The sequence below is a fragment of the Sinocyclocheilus rhinocerous genome, unplaced genomic scaffold, assembly GCF_001515625.1.
Source record: "Sinocyclocheilus rhinocerous isolate Xijiao unplaced genomic scaffold, SAMN03320098_v1.1 scaffold14, whole genome shotgun sequence".
NCBI lineage: Eukaryota > Metazoa > Chordata > Actinopteri > Cypriniformes > Cyprinidae > Sinocyclocheilus > Sinocyclocheilus rhinocerous.
In genome coordinates, this window is record NW_015629561.1 from 32,084 (window position 1) to 52,166 (window position 20,083).

Consider the following 20,083-nt stretch of genomic DNA (forward strand, 5'->3'; position numbering starts at 1 on the left):
GCACATTTTATGGAGGACTGTTTCCTGATCCTGGTAGAGTAGACTACAATGCTGGCTGTTCTGACTCACAGACTGTAAGTACGTTTTCATTTGAAGGATTTGCCACTGATGATTCAAACGCGAGTTTTGAGCAGTGTAGAGTAACGCTTGTTGTTTGTTGTTTCTCCTATCACAAATGCAGACATGGTTTTATGTTTACGCAGCGCGATACGCAACGCGTAAAAAGACAGTATAAGTCATTATAATTCGTAATTATGTCCCCACTGGATGCAACAAATGCCTTGTTTGTAATGGGTTTTATTGGTTTTGTCTCGTCTAGTGATGTCCGGATCGCGAACGAATCGTTCTATTTAACCGGATCTTCTTAGGATCTTAACCAGTTCACCAAATTGAACTGAATCGTTTGAAACGGTTCGCGTCTTCAGTACGCACTAATCCACAAATTACTTAAGTTATTAGGTTTATAAACGTGCCTGACACTCCCTCTGACGCGAAATAAACCAATATCCCGAGTTATTCAGTTACTCCTAACAGTACATTGACTGAACTGCTAAAAGAGAACCGATGATGGGATGTGCACGAGCAGAGCAGCTGGACTGAGTCTCGTCCTGCTGGGAGACGGCATCACAGTATGTTAAGGGGCGTAACATTTCCGTCACACGCTTGAGGTATTCAGCCAATCACAACGCACTGGATAGCTGGCCAATCAGAGCACACCTCGCTTTTTTAGAACGATGAGCTTTGTAAAAATCGACGCGTTTCAGAAAGGCGGGGCATAGAGGAGAAACAATAACGTACATTATATGGAAAATAATGTGTTTTTTTAACATAAACACATTGCATTACACCAAATACACAACATAATGTTCTTTTTAGCAACGTCATATGACCCCTTTAAGTTGTGCTTTTAAACTGCTTTGAATTTATTTAAGTTTCTTCACAGTCAAATTATTTTTCCACATGTTATCAGCAGTTTCTATTTGGCCTCGGCTCTGGAGTGATAATGCTTTGTGTAAGTGCACGGAGGAAATTATGTGAAAAAATTACTGAGGCCGTGGGTGTATTTTAATCTTTTTTAACCAAATACCAGGGCACATTTCCTATTCTTATCTGTGAATTATTATAGATGTGTTTACATAAAACCCACCACAGCATAAAGAGCTCTGGAAACATATATTATGTGTGAGATTTGGATAAAATGAATAAATGAAGCATAACTATCATTTATTCTAGTATTCAAAATTGATTATTTCATAATAAATCACCAGTTTTTAATGTTAACAGTTAGTGCTAGAGCCCTGCACGGGCCTCAAATCTAGGCCCTAGCCCGGCACTTGTCCGACAGCTTATCAGAAATCTCGGACCGAGTCCGACTGGAGCCCATGTCTTTCTCTCTCTCTCTCTCTCTCTCTCTTCCCCATAACACAGCTGCTGTTGCAGCCAATAAAATAGTTCAGTTTTGTTTTAAATGGCAAATGGTTATATTTCTTCACATTTCTTTAAGTTAGTTTAGAAAAATGTTTGGAACATTTTTTTGTTTGTTAAATTCAGTTTTTTTTTTTTAAGTGACGACCAAGCGGATAGCGCCAGACAATGAGTTGATCACGTTTGATCAATTTAGCTTTCTCAAATCAACACAACTTGCTCAAAATAAAATAGGTAACACTTTGCAATAAAGTTCCATTTAGTTTATGTTAATGTATTAACTAACATGAACAAACAATGAACAATACATTTATTACAGTATTTATTAATCTTTGTTAATGTTAGTTAATGAAAATACAGTTGTTCATTGTTAGTTCATGTTAATGCACAGTGCATTAATTAATGTTAACAAGCACATCTTTTGATTTTACTAATGCATTAGTAAATGTTGAAATTAACATTAGCTAAGATTAATAAATGCTGTAGAAGTGTTCATGCTTAGTTCATGTTAACTAAAGTAGTTAACTAATGTTAACTAATGAACCTTATTGTAAAGTGTTACCATAAAATCTATAGATATTAAACACTTCAAGCATATTACAATGTTAGTTTAAATGTTCGAACTAGATAAATGTGCGCTGTTAGGCACATATCCAAGTGATTTTTCAGAGAGTGGAAGCTAAAGCTCACTTTGCACTTTTTTCACTTTTTTCAAAATTTCTTAATAACAGTGGAAACAACTTAAAATACACAGTAATTTTTGCTCATAAATATGAGACTAAGGTCACATTCACGCAACAGCAGAATACGGTTGTCAGTCCTGTATTTGAGTCCTTAATATGGTTACGTTCAAACACAGTACGGTTATTTACAGGCGCCACAACTGCATTCTGTAACTGAACTCACACCCGTAAATTTTCAGGACAAATGCTCTACTCTCCACCCAAATATAAAAGCTGCTGTCAGAATTTGATGGATGAACTTGCAGCTCGATTGGACTCTTGGCATGTCAGAAAGTGATAAGACTTTAAGCGTGACGCAGCTGACACAGAATAGCATACGCTGTTTACATTCAGTGGATACTCTCCAAAATGGCACCAGGGTGACGCGGAGGAGACGAATTGTTGAATAAAGTCGTTATTTTTGTTTTCTTTGCGTACAAAAAGTATTCTCGTAGCTTCATAAAATTACAGTTGAACCCCTGATGTCACATGGATTATTTTACCGATCTCCTTGCTACGTCTCTGGACCTTGATCATGGTAATTACATTGCCGTCTATGGGAGGGTCAGAGAGCTCTCAGAATTCATCAAAAATATCTTAATTTGGTGTTCCGAAGATGAACGAAGGTCTTGCGGGTTTAGAATGAAATGAGCGTGAGTAATTAATGACAGAATTTTCATTTTTGGGTGAACTAACCCTTTAAAGGAAACAAATGTCTCAAAATAATCATTATCAGATAAGCTCTATTCTCGGCTCACTCAGGGTACTAGGGATGGGAAGATTCCCCGATTCGCTCGGTGCATCTGCATAAAAAGTTAACGATGTGATGCATCAGTTTAAAAAGCGTGCATCGGCTACAAGTTGACATTTATATCGCGATGCATCGTTTCTAACATATTTGCATCGGTAAAAACCGATTCATTTACACTGAACAAAATTATAAACGCAGCACTTTTGTTTTTGCCCCCATTTTTCATGAGCTGAACTCAAAGATCTAAGACTTTTTCTATGTACACAAAAGGCCTATTTCTCTCAAATTATTGCATCGAATCGCATTGTGTTGAATCGAATTGAAATCGGATCGCACTGCATCGTAACAGGTGTGAATCGTATCGCATTGCATCGGTAGCTGCTTCATATGTATCTTTAATGTATCATATCGTTGGCTATGCATCGAGATGCGTATCGTATCGGCCTCAGTCATGAGATGCACATCCCTACAGGGTACAGCTGCGCTTACCTGCATTTGATCAAAAGTTATTACATTTAGTAAGATCATTTTGATCAGAGTAATTCCAAACTTCGCAAGGCAGACAACGAAATTCTGTGATCAAATACAACCAACTTGTTAACACACTCCACAGCGCCACCCAGTGCATTTAGTTATAACTAATTTTTTGTTTGCGTGCTTAGGATTTATCATGGATTCCCTGCATTTACGGTCAGCAAAGCAACTAGTTAAATTTGATTAGTGTTTTTATTTTTCAAATAATAATTACAGATAGAATATTCACTTATTCGACTATTTGTGCACACCCCTAATATTAACCCACTGTATCTGAAATAAAAGCCTACCTCAAAGTAATCACTTTACTGTTGTAGTATCTAATAATGTTACTTAAGATTTTTTATTTTTTTTTGTATATGGTTCAAATTATTTTAGATGTCAGGCAACATATGCATTCAAAAAGCAAAAGTCTATTTCTATTTTTGCAGAAGACTAGGCAACTACTCTATTGGTAACTAGATTTTAATTATTTAAATATTACAAATATTTAAATATTATATTTTATATATTATAAATATATTTAAATATTATTATAATATTATTTAAATATATTTTACTCAAATACATTAATCAGCTGATGAGTCAAGAACAGTCTTTAACCAAACTTTAATGAAATGATACAAGATAGACATATTAACATGTCAACTCAATGACATCATGTGGAGATAATATTCTTTTTTTTTTTTTTTAAAGGTTTAAAAGCAACACATTGTTTAATGTTTAACACTAATAATTTTTAAATGTAGTTTTGCATTTCAATATGTTAATTTTCTAACAGAAAAGAATGTCAACACAAACAAACAAGGTGCCTACACTGGGCCATGTGGCTCACAATTGCCCCGATGTTGCAGCCATGATAAAATCTTGTATATTGCTAGCCACGCCTATATTAGCGTGGTTATATATAAGTTGTTCATGTTAAATTTTTATCAATAACCTAGAGATAAAATGTAAGTTTAAATTCGCAGTCATCTAAACTTTAGACAGCAGAAGAAAAAAAAATACTGTACATCCAAAAAATAACTTTCATACCTCAAAATCAGTATTTTGTTAAAAACTTCTGCTGAGGTGAAATGATTGTGCTCCTTTTTCACAGGCAGAGAGAGAATCCTACTGAGCATGTGCAGATTAAGTGTCATCATTGTAGCCTGTTTCTGATTGGAGGAATTAAGTGTGTTACAATTGCCCCTGGTCTCCCCTACTGATTACAAGTACTACAAGCATCAGACTTGTAGATGAAAAGGGTTTTTCTGAAAACAACAGTGGGCAGTTACTTACAATCAAAGTTTGGAAGGAATTTGACATTTTATAAACTCAATAAACCATTGCTTTACTACATTTGGTCCCAAATGCATTTTAAAAACTGCACTCAACCACATAGCTGTCACCTTGGGGAACAGGAACCATGCACTTCCCAACAATATTGCTTGATCAAACTGAATTGTTTTTTATTGATTGCTTGCGTTTGTGGCAATATGTTTCAGGTTTACAAATCTAATTTAAATCCAGTATTAACTAGCTTGCTGAGCTCTGTATGTGCACTTCAGACACCCCATGCAATTGTGTTTGTCTGTCTGAGATGCAGGTCAAAGGACGCATTCTTTATATGAAGTTGTGGTGTGTGTACTTAAATTTTTTGCCTTAACCCCAGTCTCAGTCTTAAGCCATGTCTTGTGGTTGGGGGATTTGCTAACTCCCCTGTGTTCCTTAAAAGGATATGGCCTCATTCTTAATCTCTTGTCTCAAGAGTGTACAAGGTCCTTGATGAACCCTGGTTAAGTGGAAGGATCCTGCAACTCACAAGAGGTTACAAAGACGACTAATGAGAACATTTTACCAAAACAAATCTGTTACATTTTTGCTTAATCTTTCTTTTTCATCTTTTTCTTACAATATTACGTATCATAATGTAAGGTAAGTTTTTTTTTAAAGTTTTATTTCTATTTCTATTTTTATTTTACATTTTTTGTATTTTACATTTATTTTACTATTATTATTATTTTTTTATTATTATTTTTTTTTACAACATGGTGTTAAAATGTTGCTTGTGTCCAGATTTTTTTGTTATTAGTTGAATTACAGACAATAATGTTAAACTTGCTTTGATCTAATAGGATAATACTGTAAATGTGACCCGTGCTGTATGGCTAAATGTGTTGGAATGCGCACAGGCTAATTAATCCTTTTTGGTGAGCACAAGTTTCTTGTAGTTGTAAAGCGCAGCATTCCAGTTTTGTGAATATTCATAGCGAAATCTTGATGGCATGAGTCTGAACCAGTGAAATGTGATGTTCAAAACCATGCTGATGTAAACAAAACAATCGATGACTGACACATCCGAAGCATGCACATAAAGATGCGTGATCCCGATATACACATACACAGAATTTCAAAATATCTGTCTTGGTGAGTATTCACGCAAACATAATTCGTTATGTCTTAAGTGAACATTTGGTAAACTGTTGGGGAAAAAATTCTGATGTGTAACATTATAATAGATCCGTGCTTACAGTAGGTATTAATATATAAGCCGTCTGTCGCATTGATGTTAATCTAACAATAAAAGAAAAGAGGGAATCACTCGCTGCTCTTGATTGAACTGCTTTTAGTTTTAATAATCAGTTTATTGGTAATGAATACACTAAAGTGATTTTTACATTTGATTAGCCTATTTATTTTTCTTACTTGAATGCTTCTGTTTTGATGTAAGATGAAAAAAGTTATGCACTATTTAATTTGTGTCTTTCTTATATTTGTTCTAATGTTTATTTGCATCTTTGTTCTAAGTTTTTAATAACAAAGATAAAATAAAAAATAGCTATATTGTGATTATTAATATAGTAATTATTAATGAGAAAAGAAGTGGAGGAAAAGATGCAACGTTGCTAGGTGATTTTGCTTTGGAACCTTCAGAAAACTTTAACTTGATTTTTCTCAGTATTGACATTGCTGACTCTGTCGACTTCAAACAGGGGCCCGTTTCAATAAAGAGGTTCAACCAACTCTGAGTTGTAACTTGAACTCGTTGTTGACTTACCCTGCTTTCTCGGGTTTGACATACCACTCATTCTGAAACGAAAAACCCAGAGTTTCCCTCTTTTCAGGGTAAACACACAGAGTTTTCACTTAACCTACTTTCTGAAACGGGCCTCAGGTGTAGCTCAGTCATTTTTTGGTCAATTCCAACAAATCATATACATCATTTTAAAGGTCTTTTAATGGAGATTGTAAACATAAAAATAACTAATTTTTGAAAATTTGCTCATTGCGATTCATTTTGCCAGCACTGGTCACAAATTATTTTATGCAGGTATTACTGTAAATAGACAACAAAGATAAAGGAAATAAAACTTAGACAGGCACACTTACAGGATATTCAAGTCTTACTTTCAAGTTTTGTCTTCAACACCATTGTTTTGGCCTAATACTCAGCTTAATATTCAGTATTATTATTCAGCAAGGACACATAAATTGACCAAAGTGACTTTAAAAACATTTATGTTACAAGAGATTTCTATCTCAAATAAATGCCGTTCTTTTAAACGTTCTATTCATCCTGATAAAATAACAACTGCACACATTTTTCCATAATTTATAAAAATATGAAATATTTATTGAGCACCAAATCACCTTTATTTATATAGCACTTTATACAATACTGTTTGTCAATAATGCAAGAGGACAATAACAGGGACTTCTGAAGGATCATGTGACACTGAAGACTTTAATGGCTGCAGAAAATTTTGGCACAGGAATAAATTATATTTTAAAATATGTTGAAGTAGAAAACCATTATTTTAAATTGTAATAATATTTCATAATCTTGCTGTTTGTCTGTGTTCTTTTCATCAAATAAATGCAACGTCTTGGTGAGCATAAGAGACTTCAAGAGATCTTACTGACCCCAAACTTTAGATTGGTAGTGCATATATGGGAAAGACCTAGTATGGCCATGATTCTACACACGGTAGTATTCTGTCGTAGAGCAGTTATAAAAGCTGAGTAAAATTTTTGCCAACAGAGGGATTTGATTACCCAGATCTCCCCTTGATCTGATTTTACTGTAGCACCTTCACCTCCATTAACACTTGACTGATTTCTGCTTCAGACAGGGCAGTGAAGACCTGCTTTATTCATTCTGACAATCCTAACTGTAATTACAGACCGTTTGAGGTGTGTGTGTGTATGACTGTTTGTCTTTCCTCCTTTTGTAATGAGGCACCTATTGTCTGTTTAAATGAAGCACTGTGATGTGGCGCAATTATTTGACTAAAAAAAATTACATAATGATTAGTGTTATCATAAAGCAGCTTGTTTAATTGGAACCATGAATGCACATATATCAGTGTAGAGTCTGAACATTTGCTAGGTCTCTTCGTAAGTAAACACACAGTTCCACCTGCACTGTTGAGCAATGAATCTCACAGTTACCAAAGAAAGCATAGCTCAGCAATGTTCTGGAAGGTATTGTTTGACTTGGTCAGGGAGAGAGTGATGCCCATCTGTGTATATTTCCAATAGAAAGAGAGAGAGAGTACGTGGAAGAGGGGGAGGGAGATGGATTTGAGCTTCTGCCAGCAAACCTGATAGTGGGCACTAATTACTCTTCAAAGTGGTGATGTCATCAGGACGTGTCTGACAGATTTACTGTCTGCCGGACAGCAGGAGGGATATTCATGAAGACCGATCTGTGAATCTTTTTACCGAATTGTCGTGTAAGCTTTGTGTTTTGTGGACCGGAGCCAGTTTCACCCACGTGATTTATCCGTTGTTTATGTGCGCATGTTTAATACTTCATGAATTATTGAGTCTGTGGCAGGCTATGTGAAACTACTAACAATCAAATTAATAAACCAAACAGACAGTGGTGATAAAGTCTGAGTGATGAAGTTATTGAAAACTGTATAGCTTTAGGATTTCATTACTTTATAGCTTGCAGCATAAACCTTTTCATTGCAAGGGTACTGACTGAGCATTAAAGGGATGGTTCATGCACGCACTTTATTCACCTTCGTATAGTTCCTTGTATGCATATATATAGAAAATCTTTTTGCGGGTATATGTGTGCATGAGGGAGATATTATTGCTAATCTTTCCTTCCTATCCAGCTGAAAATGGCACCTTTTGTAGCTCTGGAGGTTATACATATATACATATACATATACATATATATATATATATATATATATATATTTGCAGCTCTTTCTGGAGTCATATATGGTCATTTTGTAAAGAGCTGGGTAAAGATCATTCAAATTGTTTTACTTTCATGTTCCACAGAAAAATAACTGCATATGGGTTTGTCATGACATGAGGGTGAGCACATGATGACTGATTTTCATGTTTGGGTGAACTGTTCCTTTGAAGTCGGGTATTAAATGCTGTTACATTAAGGAAAAAGCATTTTAATGGACGGTCTCATGCCACACTGAGCACAATACTCAATAGGATAGTCCTGAGAGAAAGCTTTGTCAGCAGTTCTTTTCCACCAGTATTCATTGATCCATTTGGGTGAGTCTTAACAATCAATACTCTCTGCAGCCTCCATCATTAATTAGACACAGGTAAATTTCCCCACCTCTGCTCTTTTATTTTATTACTGCTGCCTTCCTTTCTCTTGTTCTCTCTCTCTTTCTTTTCTCCTTAGCTTTAGGATTTCATTACTTTATAGCTTGCAGCATAAACCTTTTCATTGCAAGGGTACTGACTGAGCATTAAAGGGATGGTTCATGCACATTATTTATTCACCTTCGTATAGTTCCTTGTATGCATATATATATATATATATATATATATATATATATATATTTGTATCTCTCTCTGGTGATATAAAGATCATTCAAATTGTTTTACTTTCATGTTCCACAGAAAAATAACTGCATATGGGTTTGTCATGACATGAGGGTGAGCACATGATGACTGATTTTCATGTTTGGGTGAACTGTTCCTTTGAAGTCGGGTATTAAATGCTGTTACATTAAGGAAAAAGCATTTTAATGGACGGTCTCATGCCACACTGAGCACAATACTCAATAGGATAGTCCTGAGAGAAAGCTTTGTCAGCAGTTCTTTTCCACCAGTATTCATTGATCCATTTGGGTGAGTCTTAACAATCAATACTCTCTGCAGCCTCCATCATTAATTAGACACAGGTAAATTTCCCCACCTCTGCTCTTTTATTTTATTACTGCTGCCTTCCTTTCTCTTGTTCTCTCTCTCTTTCTTTTCTCCTCTTTCTCTGTGCTATGAGCTCACACTTGGTGAAGGCACTGAGGCCTGGGCAGCTCTTGGCAGTTCAAAAATGTAACCTTAGCTTTGAAGAACATGAAGGGAAGTAGTGGGAAACTCCCTGTATCAGTTTCCATGATGCCTCCCCCTGAAGACAGCCACTCACAGCAAATTTGTACGCTGCTCTGGGATCACCCACACTTTTTTCGCTGCAAAAAACACAGTATTTGCTTTGTTTTCCTTTATAGATATCTAAACTTTCTTAAAACAAAGTTGCATAAGTTTCCCAACAGTTTTTGTCTTTTGTACCCAAAAGCCCCAAGCTTTAATATCCCAACCTTGAAAGAAAATGTCTTCCTTTCAACTCATATAAGAGCTGTTTTCAGAGAATGTTTTGAATTACATTTTTCTTCCGGTTGTTTTTCTTGTTTTAAACATTATCCTCTCTTAATTTTGTTCAGTGTACACTATTGTTAAAAATACCTTTTTTTTAAAAGTAAATTTCTACTTTTATTCAACAAATATGTATTAAATTGATCAAAAGTGACAGTAAAGACATTTTATAAAGTTACAAAAGATTTTGATTTAAAATAATAATACATATAAAGAATCCTGAAAAATATGCATCACGGTTTTCAAAAAATATTAAGCAGCAATGCTGAACTGTTTTCAACATTGATAATGTTAAGAAATTATTCTTGTGCACCAAATCAGCATATTAGAATGATTTCTGAAGGATCATGTAACACATGTAAATTTTAATATAATATGATATAATCATTAATTTATTTATATAATATATTAAAATAGATAAGTTATTTTAAGTTGCATTAATATTTCACAATCTTATGTTTTACAATGTTTTTACTGTATTTTTATTGAAATTATTATTCAAAACTATGTTTTGGTGAGCATAAGAGATTTTCAAAACATTAAACAAATCTTACACTCTCAGAGAAAAAGGTACAAAAGCTATCACTGGGGCGGTACCTTTTCAAAAGGGATTCTTTTGTACCTCTAAAACATGTATATTAGTACCTAAATGGTACATATTAATACATTTTGAAAAGGTACTTCCCCAGTGACAACTTTTGTACCTTTTTTTTTCTCGGTAGTGCATGTTTAGAACAAGAAAAAATTTGCCAATGGGGTAATTTTTTTAAATTTTAATTAAGTTATATTCTCTGGAATTTTTTGTTTTGTAATGTTGTGCTTCAAGTAAAATTATCTTGAAATTTCAGTATTATTACTTGAAAATGATACAAAAATAAGAATCAAAATAATCGCATTTACAAAGTTAAATAATGTTTTTTGTTTTTTTTGCACTCTATCCTACCTTAATTCATCCTTTGCCTTACGTTTTACCAAAAAATGTTCTGTCATTATACATATATCCCAGCTGGTGTATTTTTCTGTAAATGTATGTGGTACCTCCTTTAATAGCTCTCTCTCTGACGTCCTCATTGCGGGATGAGTCATTGCATGTGAGTGTGAACACGCGTGTGCGATCTCAGGATTGCTGTTGCTAGGAAAACAGCTGAAACACCACGTTTACTTTTTCTCTCACCTCTAAGACAACAAATACGGTGTAAAATGATTTAAAGCTATGTCATATCATTATTATCCATGATTCATTTTGTCTATGAAGTCATGCATTATATCTGTTTGCGTGTATGTACCTATTCTATGTCTATGGACAAACATTAGGAGGCCATTCACTCCATCTTTATCATTGAAATAGATTCAGCGGAAATGTTGCTGTTGTGAGCTTCAGAAAACAGCCAATGATCAAGACTGAGCTCATCGCTTTGTGGTTCGCTGTGCGATGCTGCTGCTGCAAGCTCATTGGAGGCAGCACTCAAGTCTAATTATTCATCCCCCAACACTCCCTCTTTCCCCTCTTATCATCCCTCCAACCCCCTCTCACCTTTCTTCCCACTCATCCTCTGGCAAGCATGCTGGCGGTGAGGATGTGGTCGCTGTGATGTGTCAATTGTGATGTTGCTCGCCGCCACCATCTTGGCTGGACTGAGGTCAGAGGAGGGGCTTGCGATTGCATCATCTCGTAGTGATGACAGAAGGAATGAAAGCACACGCATACACACATTTATATGCACAGGCACATACACATACGTCCCATTCATCATAGTCCTCCATCTAATTAGCATCTTTTTAATAACGTGCTGGAGGATGACATCGCAGATACATTTGTCAGCATAATTGCTCCTCCCTTTATGGTTTAATGAAGGTGAGTGAGCCAGTGTGATTCCAGGAAGTTCCCTACTCTACTTTTTTTGCGTTGAATATGCTTTTTCAGACCTGCCTGTGACATGACAGGAAGATGAGAAGCTTAAGAGCGCTGTGCCATGCCTCTCGTTTCTGTTTCTATGGTAGGGGAGCAAGACTGTCAGGTCTAATGCTGAATTTTACTCTCAGCTGAAACCTGAAAACCTGTCAGTGTGCTGAACACCAGCAGCCAGAACACGCTGGTTCCTTTTACAGGAGCACTGTAGATCATGAAATACCAGCGGTGGTGTTCAGGGCTAACTTGTCAAATGTGTAGCTGGGTGTGTTTTAAATGTCTTAAGTGCACAAATCTGTAATAAATACTCAAATCTGACATATACAGGTGAAATACAGTGAGGTCTGAAAGTCTGAGATCACTCTGTTTTGTGCTTTTCAATTTAATGCAAATAAATTTGTTGCAAATTATATTATCAGCCTGACAATTTTAGTAAAAAGTTCTTGAAGAAATTATTTTTAATTCAAAAAAATTATCAGGGTTTTCTGTCTTTTTTTCCTCTTTTTTTTTAATGACAGCAGAACTCAAGATCCATAAACTTTTATGTAAAACCTCATGTGTAAAACCTGCATGATCAATGCACCTAACAATAGAATACAATCTAAAATATTATTTTTAGAAATAATAATAATAATCAAATATTTTAAGCAAAATAAGAAAAAAAATATGAAAAAATGTAAACTCTTAAATTGTTTTCAATCCCATATTTTGAGTATTTTAAATATTAATATTTAAATATTTTTAATTTGGTATTCTGTATTTTTAACAATTATTTCTTTTAAATTATAAATAATAATAAATATGTTTTCTTTTCATTAAATCTCATGTTTTGAGTATTTTAAAATTAATATTGAAATTTTTTTAATTCAGTATTTAAGAATGTTTCCGTATTTTTACTGATTCTTCATTTAATTAGATATTAAATCCCATAGTTTCAAAGTGGTCTCACCCCACAGTATTGCCTTCTTTTCCATTTTCAAATCCTAGTGTTGACAGCAAAAATTATTTTGTGACTCATTATTCACAAAATAACACTCAGTTAGATTTCCATCTTGCCAATCTAAATGAGTAGACATTATAATTCATAACCATAATCATAATTCCACCCCTGCACAAAACATAAACCACATATTGTTTTAAGTCTGTCTGTGGTGTTCCCAGATGATCTCTGAGTGGGCGCTTTTCGTGGAGACAGCGAATCATTTGAGTCCCGCAAGCACAGATGACAAACTGGCTCTCTGGCTGACCTTCACTCTTTCACCGCAAGGTCGCTTTTAATTTGAGTGTGTAGCTCTCACAGCATAGAAAGACGTTCTTTTAACAGCACAAACGCAGCAGGTAAATTGTTAGCAAATGGAAGTGCTGCTTAGACTCGGCATGCCACGTGTCGTTCTGTACAGCAAAAACCAGACACATTACAAGCTTATATGGTACATTCCATACCAACTCTGTCTTAGTGTTGAATGAATGTGCGCTCTTTATATCCAAGGTTTAAGAAAGGATAATAGCTGAGGAATGAATGCTGACGTCTTACAAAACACAACGTGGATTAGCTGGAATGCAAATGATTAAATGTGAAATCTATAGGGTTAGTTTAAATATTCAAGGGTTCAATTAAAATATTCATAACTCATAATTTAAAGAAGGCAAGAGATGGATATGAAGGTTTGAAATGGGTGAGGAGGGGGTATCAATATGTAGGTAATCCCTTCAGAGGGGCAGGTAATCTGCCTCCTCCTATTTGCACGTGTCCCTATCATATCTGTCCACAGCGGGGGATGCGGTATGGAGACCATCTGGTGAGACCACTTATAATTGAGGCCCACGGATAGAAGAACGTCTCAGGTTACTTATGTAACCATGGTTCCCTGAGGGGAACGAGACACTGCGTCCTCTAGGGGTCGCTATGGGGAACGCCTCGTCGTGACCCGTGTCTGAAGCGACGACCGCTGTGTGTTTAGTGGATTTGACAGCTCTGACACACCTCGCTGTGGCAATGCGTAAGACTGACCTCAGCAGATGCCACAGGCTTCTTTTATCTACATGGACGGATACAATTAATTTCTTATTGATCAAGTTCAGATTTGATATACACTATGGAAGAGATATTAAATAATAATCTTTCCAGAGTCACTAAGGGCTCTGTTTATCTCAGCTGCACAGAAACAGTTAACTTGAAAACTATGATATAACTAGTCAAGTGGTGCTTGACTGTATAAAAACGACTGTCACAATGCTAGAGTGTGGTGGGTGGTTGCCACAGTGTAAAGTGGTCACTAGGATGTTCTTAGTGGTTGCTAGGGTATCATGGGGAATGCGATGGGGTTGCTACGTGGTTGATTTATGGTTGATGGGGGTTCTGAGCATTTGCTAGGGTGATGGGTAGTTGCTAGATGCCTGCTAGAATGTTTTGGATGGTCGCTAGGTCAAGGTCAAGGTCAGTTTATTTATATAGCACATTTAAAAACAGCTAGTGTATGCCAAAGTGCTGTACATATACAAATAAGTAAATACAGAGATTATGAGAATAAAAAGAAATGACTCAAAAACACATAATCAATACAAAACACATTAACATACACAAACATACATTTCATCCAAAAGCCAAGGAATACAGATAAGTCTTCAGGCGGGATTTAAAAACAGGAAGGGAAGGCGCAGATCTAATGTCCAGAGGTATGCTGTTCCATAGTCGAGGACCGGCTACAGAAAAAGCCCGATCCCCCTTAAATTTCAAGCGAGAGCGAGGTATATGCAAGAAAAGTTTATCAGAGGATCTGAGAGAGCGAGAGGATTGCTGATAGCTGAGAAGTTCGGACAAGTATGATGGGGCTAGATCATTTAATGCTTTATACACAAATAATAAAATCTTAAAATGGATCCTATGCTGCACCGGTAACCAATGAAGAGATGCTAGGACAGGAGAAATGCTTTCTCTCCTTTTAGTACCAGTCAGCAACCTCGCGGCTGCGTTCTGGACTAACTGCAAGCGATTCAGCGATGAATGATTGAGACCCATATAAAGCGCATTGCAATAATCAAGTCTGGAAGTGATGAAGGCATGAGTAACTATCTCCAAATCCTTAAACGAGAGCATAGATTTTAATTTGGCTATTTGCTAGGGTGGAAAGTAGTTGCTAGTGTGTTCTTGATAGTTGCTAGGGTGATGGGTAGTTGGTAGATGTCTGCTAGGATGTTTTGGATGGTCGCTAGGATGGAAAGTAGTTGCTATTGTGTTCTTGATGGTTGCTAGGGTGATGGTTAGTTTCTAGATGCCTGCTAGAATGTTTTGGATGGTCGCTAGGATGGAAAGTAGTTGCTAGTGTGTTCTTGATGGTTGCTAGGGTGATGGGTAGTTCCTAGATGCCTGCTAGAATGTTTTGGATGGTCGCTAGGGTGGAAAGTAGTTGCTAGTGTGTTCTTGTTGGTTGCTAGGGTGATGGGTAGTTGCTAGATGCCTGCTAGAATGTTTTGGATGGTCGCTAGGGTGGAAAGTAGTTGCTAGTGTATTCTTGTTGGTAGCTAGGGTGATGGGTAGTTGCTAGATGTCTGCTAGGATGTTTTGGATGGTTGCTAAGGTGCAAAATGGTCACTAGTGTATTCTTGGTGCCGACGACTTCCGTAACCCGAATGAAGCACGTTGATGGGCATGCTCTTGCTCTTGCTCTTGCTCAGGTTGATGTGTTTGTGTGCTCTTCCGGGAAAAGTGCCCATACAAGGAATTCAGCCCTTTTTGATGTCATGCATGTTTAGCATGGGAATCCAACTCTTTAAAAGTGTAAATAAGTCAGAATGCATGAAATAGCATTAGACCTCCCCTTTAAAATAGGTTGGCTTATTCTGGTGTCTAGATATGGCATACGTCCCACCCTCACTGTAAATCTATGGAATTTTTTTCCTTTATTTTATTTTATTGTTTTTATCGTTTAATCATCCAGCAGATGAAAATAGTAATCGTGATAGTTGCCTTATTTCCAATTAAGTATTTTTTCTGCAGTTACCCCTTACTCAAAGATAAATGAGTCATTAGAGTGAGGGAATATGGTCGGATATATGTCCATAGTAGTGTTGGACAATGTCTACCAAATTGGCATCGGACGATGTCTACAGTGAAACATCGTGTCAGGTTAACATCGTAATGTCTGTCAGCCATCGGCGATGGACGATGCATCATCTATCGGCCCAACCCTAGTCCATAGACAATTAAATTCAATCTGAATTGAGTATATATGACAAAGTGACATTTTAATACGTCTGACTTAGTGCTTTTAATGCTGAGCTTGTCTCAGTGTGAGATACAGATCTAATTATTTCCATGTGGAGGTGATGTGTGTGTCTCTGGGTAAGGTTTGACAAGGGGCTGGTACAGATGCAAAGCTGTCTACCTGAGTGGATAGCGTCTTTTGTTTTTTGCCTCGGCCACTCCCCTTCACCACAGCCAAGGCTGTGATGGACATCCCAGGGGAGTTCTGGTCATGACTTCTCCTCAGTTAGGCTTGGGGGTAGCATCTACATCTCAATCTGATTTGTGATAGGAGGCCCCACGTGTGTTTGTGAGGAAGAGAGAGAGAGAGTCGGACGAAACCAGTAACCAAATAAGCTGAGCCGAGCAGATCTAGAAGGCAAGAGAGCCAGAATGAGATATAGAGGTTGAGCCAGTGAGGGAGAAAGAGAGAGAGAGTGTGTGTGTGAAGCTGGCTGGCAACAGCACACATGCTCAAGGAGAGAAAAGAGGACAGCAGTTATTGTATCCAACACCCTACAGCTCCTGCAATAAAAGCTCGCTGTTGTCGGCGTCACAAAACTGCTATTCTCTCCACCTGGCCTCATCCCACTGACTTATATGATTGATCCGGAGGAAAATGCTGAAGTTCCGCGCGGACCGGCGAGTGAGGTAGGTAAGGCAGGATGTTGGGAACGAGTTTATAGCAGCAGACAGCGGTGTGAGGGGAAACTCTGAGCTGGAGGTCAGGCAGGACTGCAATGCAGTGCCAGCTTTCCCATGGACTATCTTTACGAGATATTGAGGTTTATTCGCGTGAAGTTTGAATTGTGTTGACACCTCATTTGTGTCCTTCCTGGATTCCAGTGTTGATGCCTTTATAAGCTCCATTCTGATGCTGCTAAATCATTTCTTGTTCGCTAACGACTCAAGCATTGATTAGTGGTCATATTAGCAACGTTTATGAGCCTCTTTGACTGGTGCCTCTATGTAGGTTTATAGGTTACACACGAGCAGGCGTGCTCACTTGCAAAACCACATTGGAGCACGCACATGTACGCTCACACACCTCAACCTGATTTTGGTGGCTGGGCTGTTGTGCTAGATTTATCTAAGCGTTTGTCCTCTGATGTTATATGGAGCGCTGGGCTCTGATATATGTACCTTTTTGGTGTCAAGAGGTAGATGCCTTCAGCATGAGTGCATTCTTGGCTTGTGTTTCTTGTCCCTGACCTATCAGGCCGCGTGTGTGTTGTGTGTCTGTGTATACAGAGACTGCACAGTTTGTGTTCTGTTTGTGTAGTCCTTAAGTGGTTGATGCCAAGAATTTGGCATGTTGTTCGAGTGTACTTCTATGGCCTACTTAAACAACACTGAAGAGTTAAGTCTGCTGTATGTAGGAATACCATCAAACTGAAATGATAGGACAAGAGCAAGATGAATATAAGGGTCTCGAGTCTAGTGTCTTTTCAGGAGAGCCAAGAAATTGTTAACTGATGGCCATTGGTTAACACGTTGATCTGGGGTCAGGATTTCAGATGTATAAACTTTGGGGTTAAGTTTCTTACTTGCATATTTATAAGGTTAATATTATTGGACAAATTGAAGTATGTGACTTGTACTCATGTGGAATTATCATCTCATAAATTCGCTAGTAATGTTGGCTACGTTTTAAACTTTTCTCTGGTAATGAAATTAAACAGAGCACAAAAGTTTATGCAACTGCACATGAATATTTCATGCAACAAGAATTGTTAAGTTTAAGATTGGTTGTTGGTTGCTAACTAACTCGCCGTAAAATGCTAGCACCTTCACAATATACATGTAGTGTGTCTTTAGTTCAGACAGTAGCTAGCAACTGCAAGAACTAATCAAATTTAGTTAATGTTGTTGTGAACAAAAATCTCCCAGTTGTGTAAATGTAGACATTTAGCACTTCGAATCAAGTTAGCATAACATTTAGCAGGACTTCATAACCCAGGGTTAAAAGCGCTGCTAACCCCCTTTCAAAATGTGAAATATTTATTTACTTAAGGTCATAGTGGCCTTAACCCTGGGTTAGCTTTTTTTTAACCCCAGGTTAAGCATAGTGTGAAAAGCCTTACAGCGGTCATTAGGTCATGTTAGCTTAGCAATGATGTCTGGTTTAAATATGGATTGAACTCTAGCTAGTTGATCATCATTGTCATGTGACAGCCATAATATTAAATGCATTAAATTTATCGCCTTCACTTATTTGCATTTACCATGACTTGAAGACAACAAGGAAAATTAATTGCTAAATTATGCAAATAATGAAATGCAATTAGCCACATACTATAATCCTGCATCGTTACAGTAACATTTTAAATATGTTCATAAACGTTTATAAGGGAGAAGAAAACACTATATAGTTTGCTGTCGGTGTCCAAGGCTGTGTGTCCAATACTTTTAGCTTTAGCTGATTTAGCTAGCTAAATTAGACAGATGCCAACATGGATAGGTTGTATAACATGCTCTCATTCTCAAATATTTTTAGTGCTGTATTGGGTCACCACTTGTTATTTTAGCAATTTTGTTGTGTTTTTATCTTTTTTTATTTGTATTACTTAATTTTCAAATATTTCTATCAAACTTTAATTTTTATTTCAGTTTTAGTGTTAGTAATTTTTTTACTTAACAATGTAAACTTATTTTATTTTAAGTTAGTCTGTTTCTAATTTTCCAATTTCTTCATTTCTTTTTCTTATATTTAAATTTTATTTTATTTCAGCTTTATTTAAATTAGCAAAAACTATTTTAATAGTTTAGTTTTAGTTCACAATAACAACACTGCACTTGTCCAATGTAAAATCTGGTTCCTGAAGCAAAACAAGTTTAAATTTCACTTTACTCTAACTATAGAATGACTAAAATTTTATCTTATGGCCTGGATCTCCTCTAAATGCTAGTTTGAATGTCTCTGCATTCATGGCTCTCTGAGTGAAACAGGTTAACCAAACCCTCACAGAGAAAATGAGAAAATGTATTTGCTTGCTCCCTGTTCAGCAGTTGTAAAATCAATAGCCAGGAAAGTGACATGCAGCAATGCAAACACTTGTAGGATTTACACCCGAGAGACAAGTTACAAGTGCACATCCACAGGGAGTACACACGAGCCGAGGTCAGAGAAAGTGTGACAGGAAGTTGAACTCCAGGCTTCAGGCACTGTATATGGACAAAAGACATGTGTTCTCTGAATATAGACTCAATATAATAGGTGTATAAGAACTCTGACATGTTATGCTGCTAGAACTGTTCTTGTTGATATTTTGACATTGAGCGCAAAGCTGTCCACACTTAACACACTCTTTCACAAGAGCTGACAGCCATTAATTTCCACAGCAGTTATCTCGTATGGACTTACAAAGAAAGTGGCCATGTATTGATCGGACCTGATGTTGTAATGCTGAATTATTAATAAAGAAGGGATGTGCCTGCTGTGAAACAGGTTTTAAGCCACAAGAATGAATTGTGGAGCATCTTAAACAAATGGAAAATAAGTTCCAGCTGCTGTTGGCTTGATATTCTTCCAGACACAGTTTTTGAAATATTGTTGTGGATGGATTGAAACGCGTTTGTCAATGAAATCCTAAGCAGCTTTTTCTTTTCTTTTTTTCTATTCAGTCAAAATGACCCTAACGGAACAGCTGGACACCAGCAAGTGATCCAGACACATCTAGAAGAGAACGGACCTTTGAAACCCTTTCTGTGAGTGATCTTTTGTTTATTCATTTGTAAATATGCTGCTGCTTTTATACTGCCTTTGTTAAATCTGTGGGGGGAAAAAATCTGTTTCTAATAAAAGCTGTTCTTTTGAACTTTATATTCTGAAAAATAACTTGTGGGGGGGGGGGGATTTCCCGGTTTCCAAAAAA

At 36.7% G+C, this 20,083-nt stretch overlaps 1 protein-coding gene across 10 annotated transcripts in view; it reads left to right on the forward strand.

Annotated features, from left to right (window-relative positions):
• LOC107739264 (pleckstrin homology domain-containing family A member 6-like) overlaps positions 1-20,083 on the forward strand; it is a 97,341-nt gene that overhangs the window by 20,480 nt on the left and 56,778 nt on the right. For all 10 annotated transcript variants that reach the window (XR_001639980.1, XM_016551303.1, XM_016551299.1 and 7 more), the window contains exon 2: positions 19,833-19,916. Coding sequence is in view for 8 of the 10 variants with exons in the window: in XM_016551299.1 (XP_016406785.1) it covers positions 19,833-19,916 (84 nt within the window). In the remaining 2 variants the exon portion in view is untranslated. The remainder of the gene's footprint in view (positions 1-19,832; positions 19,917-20,083) is intronic.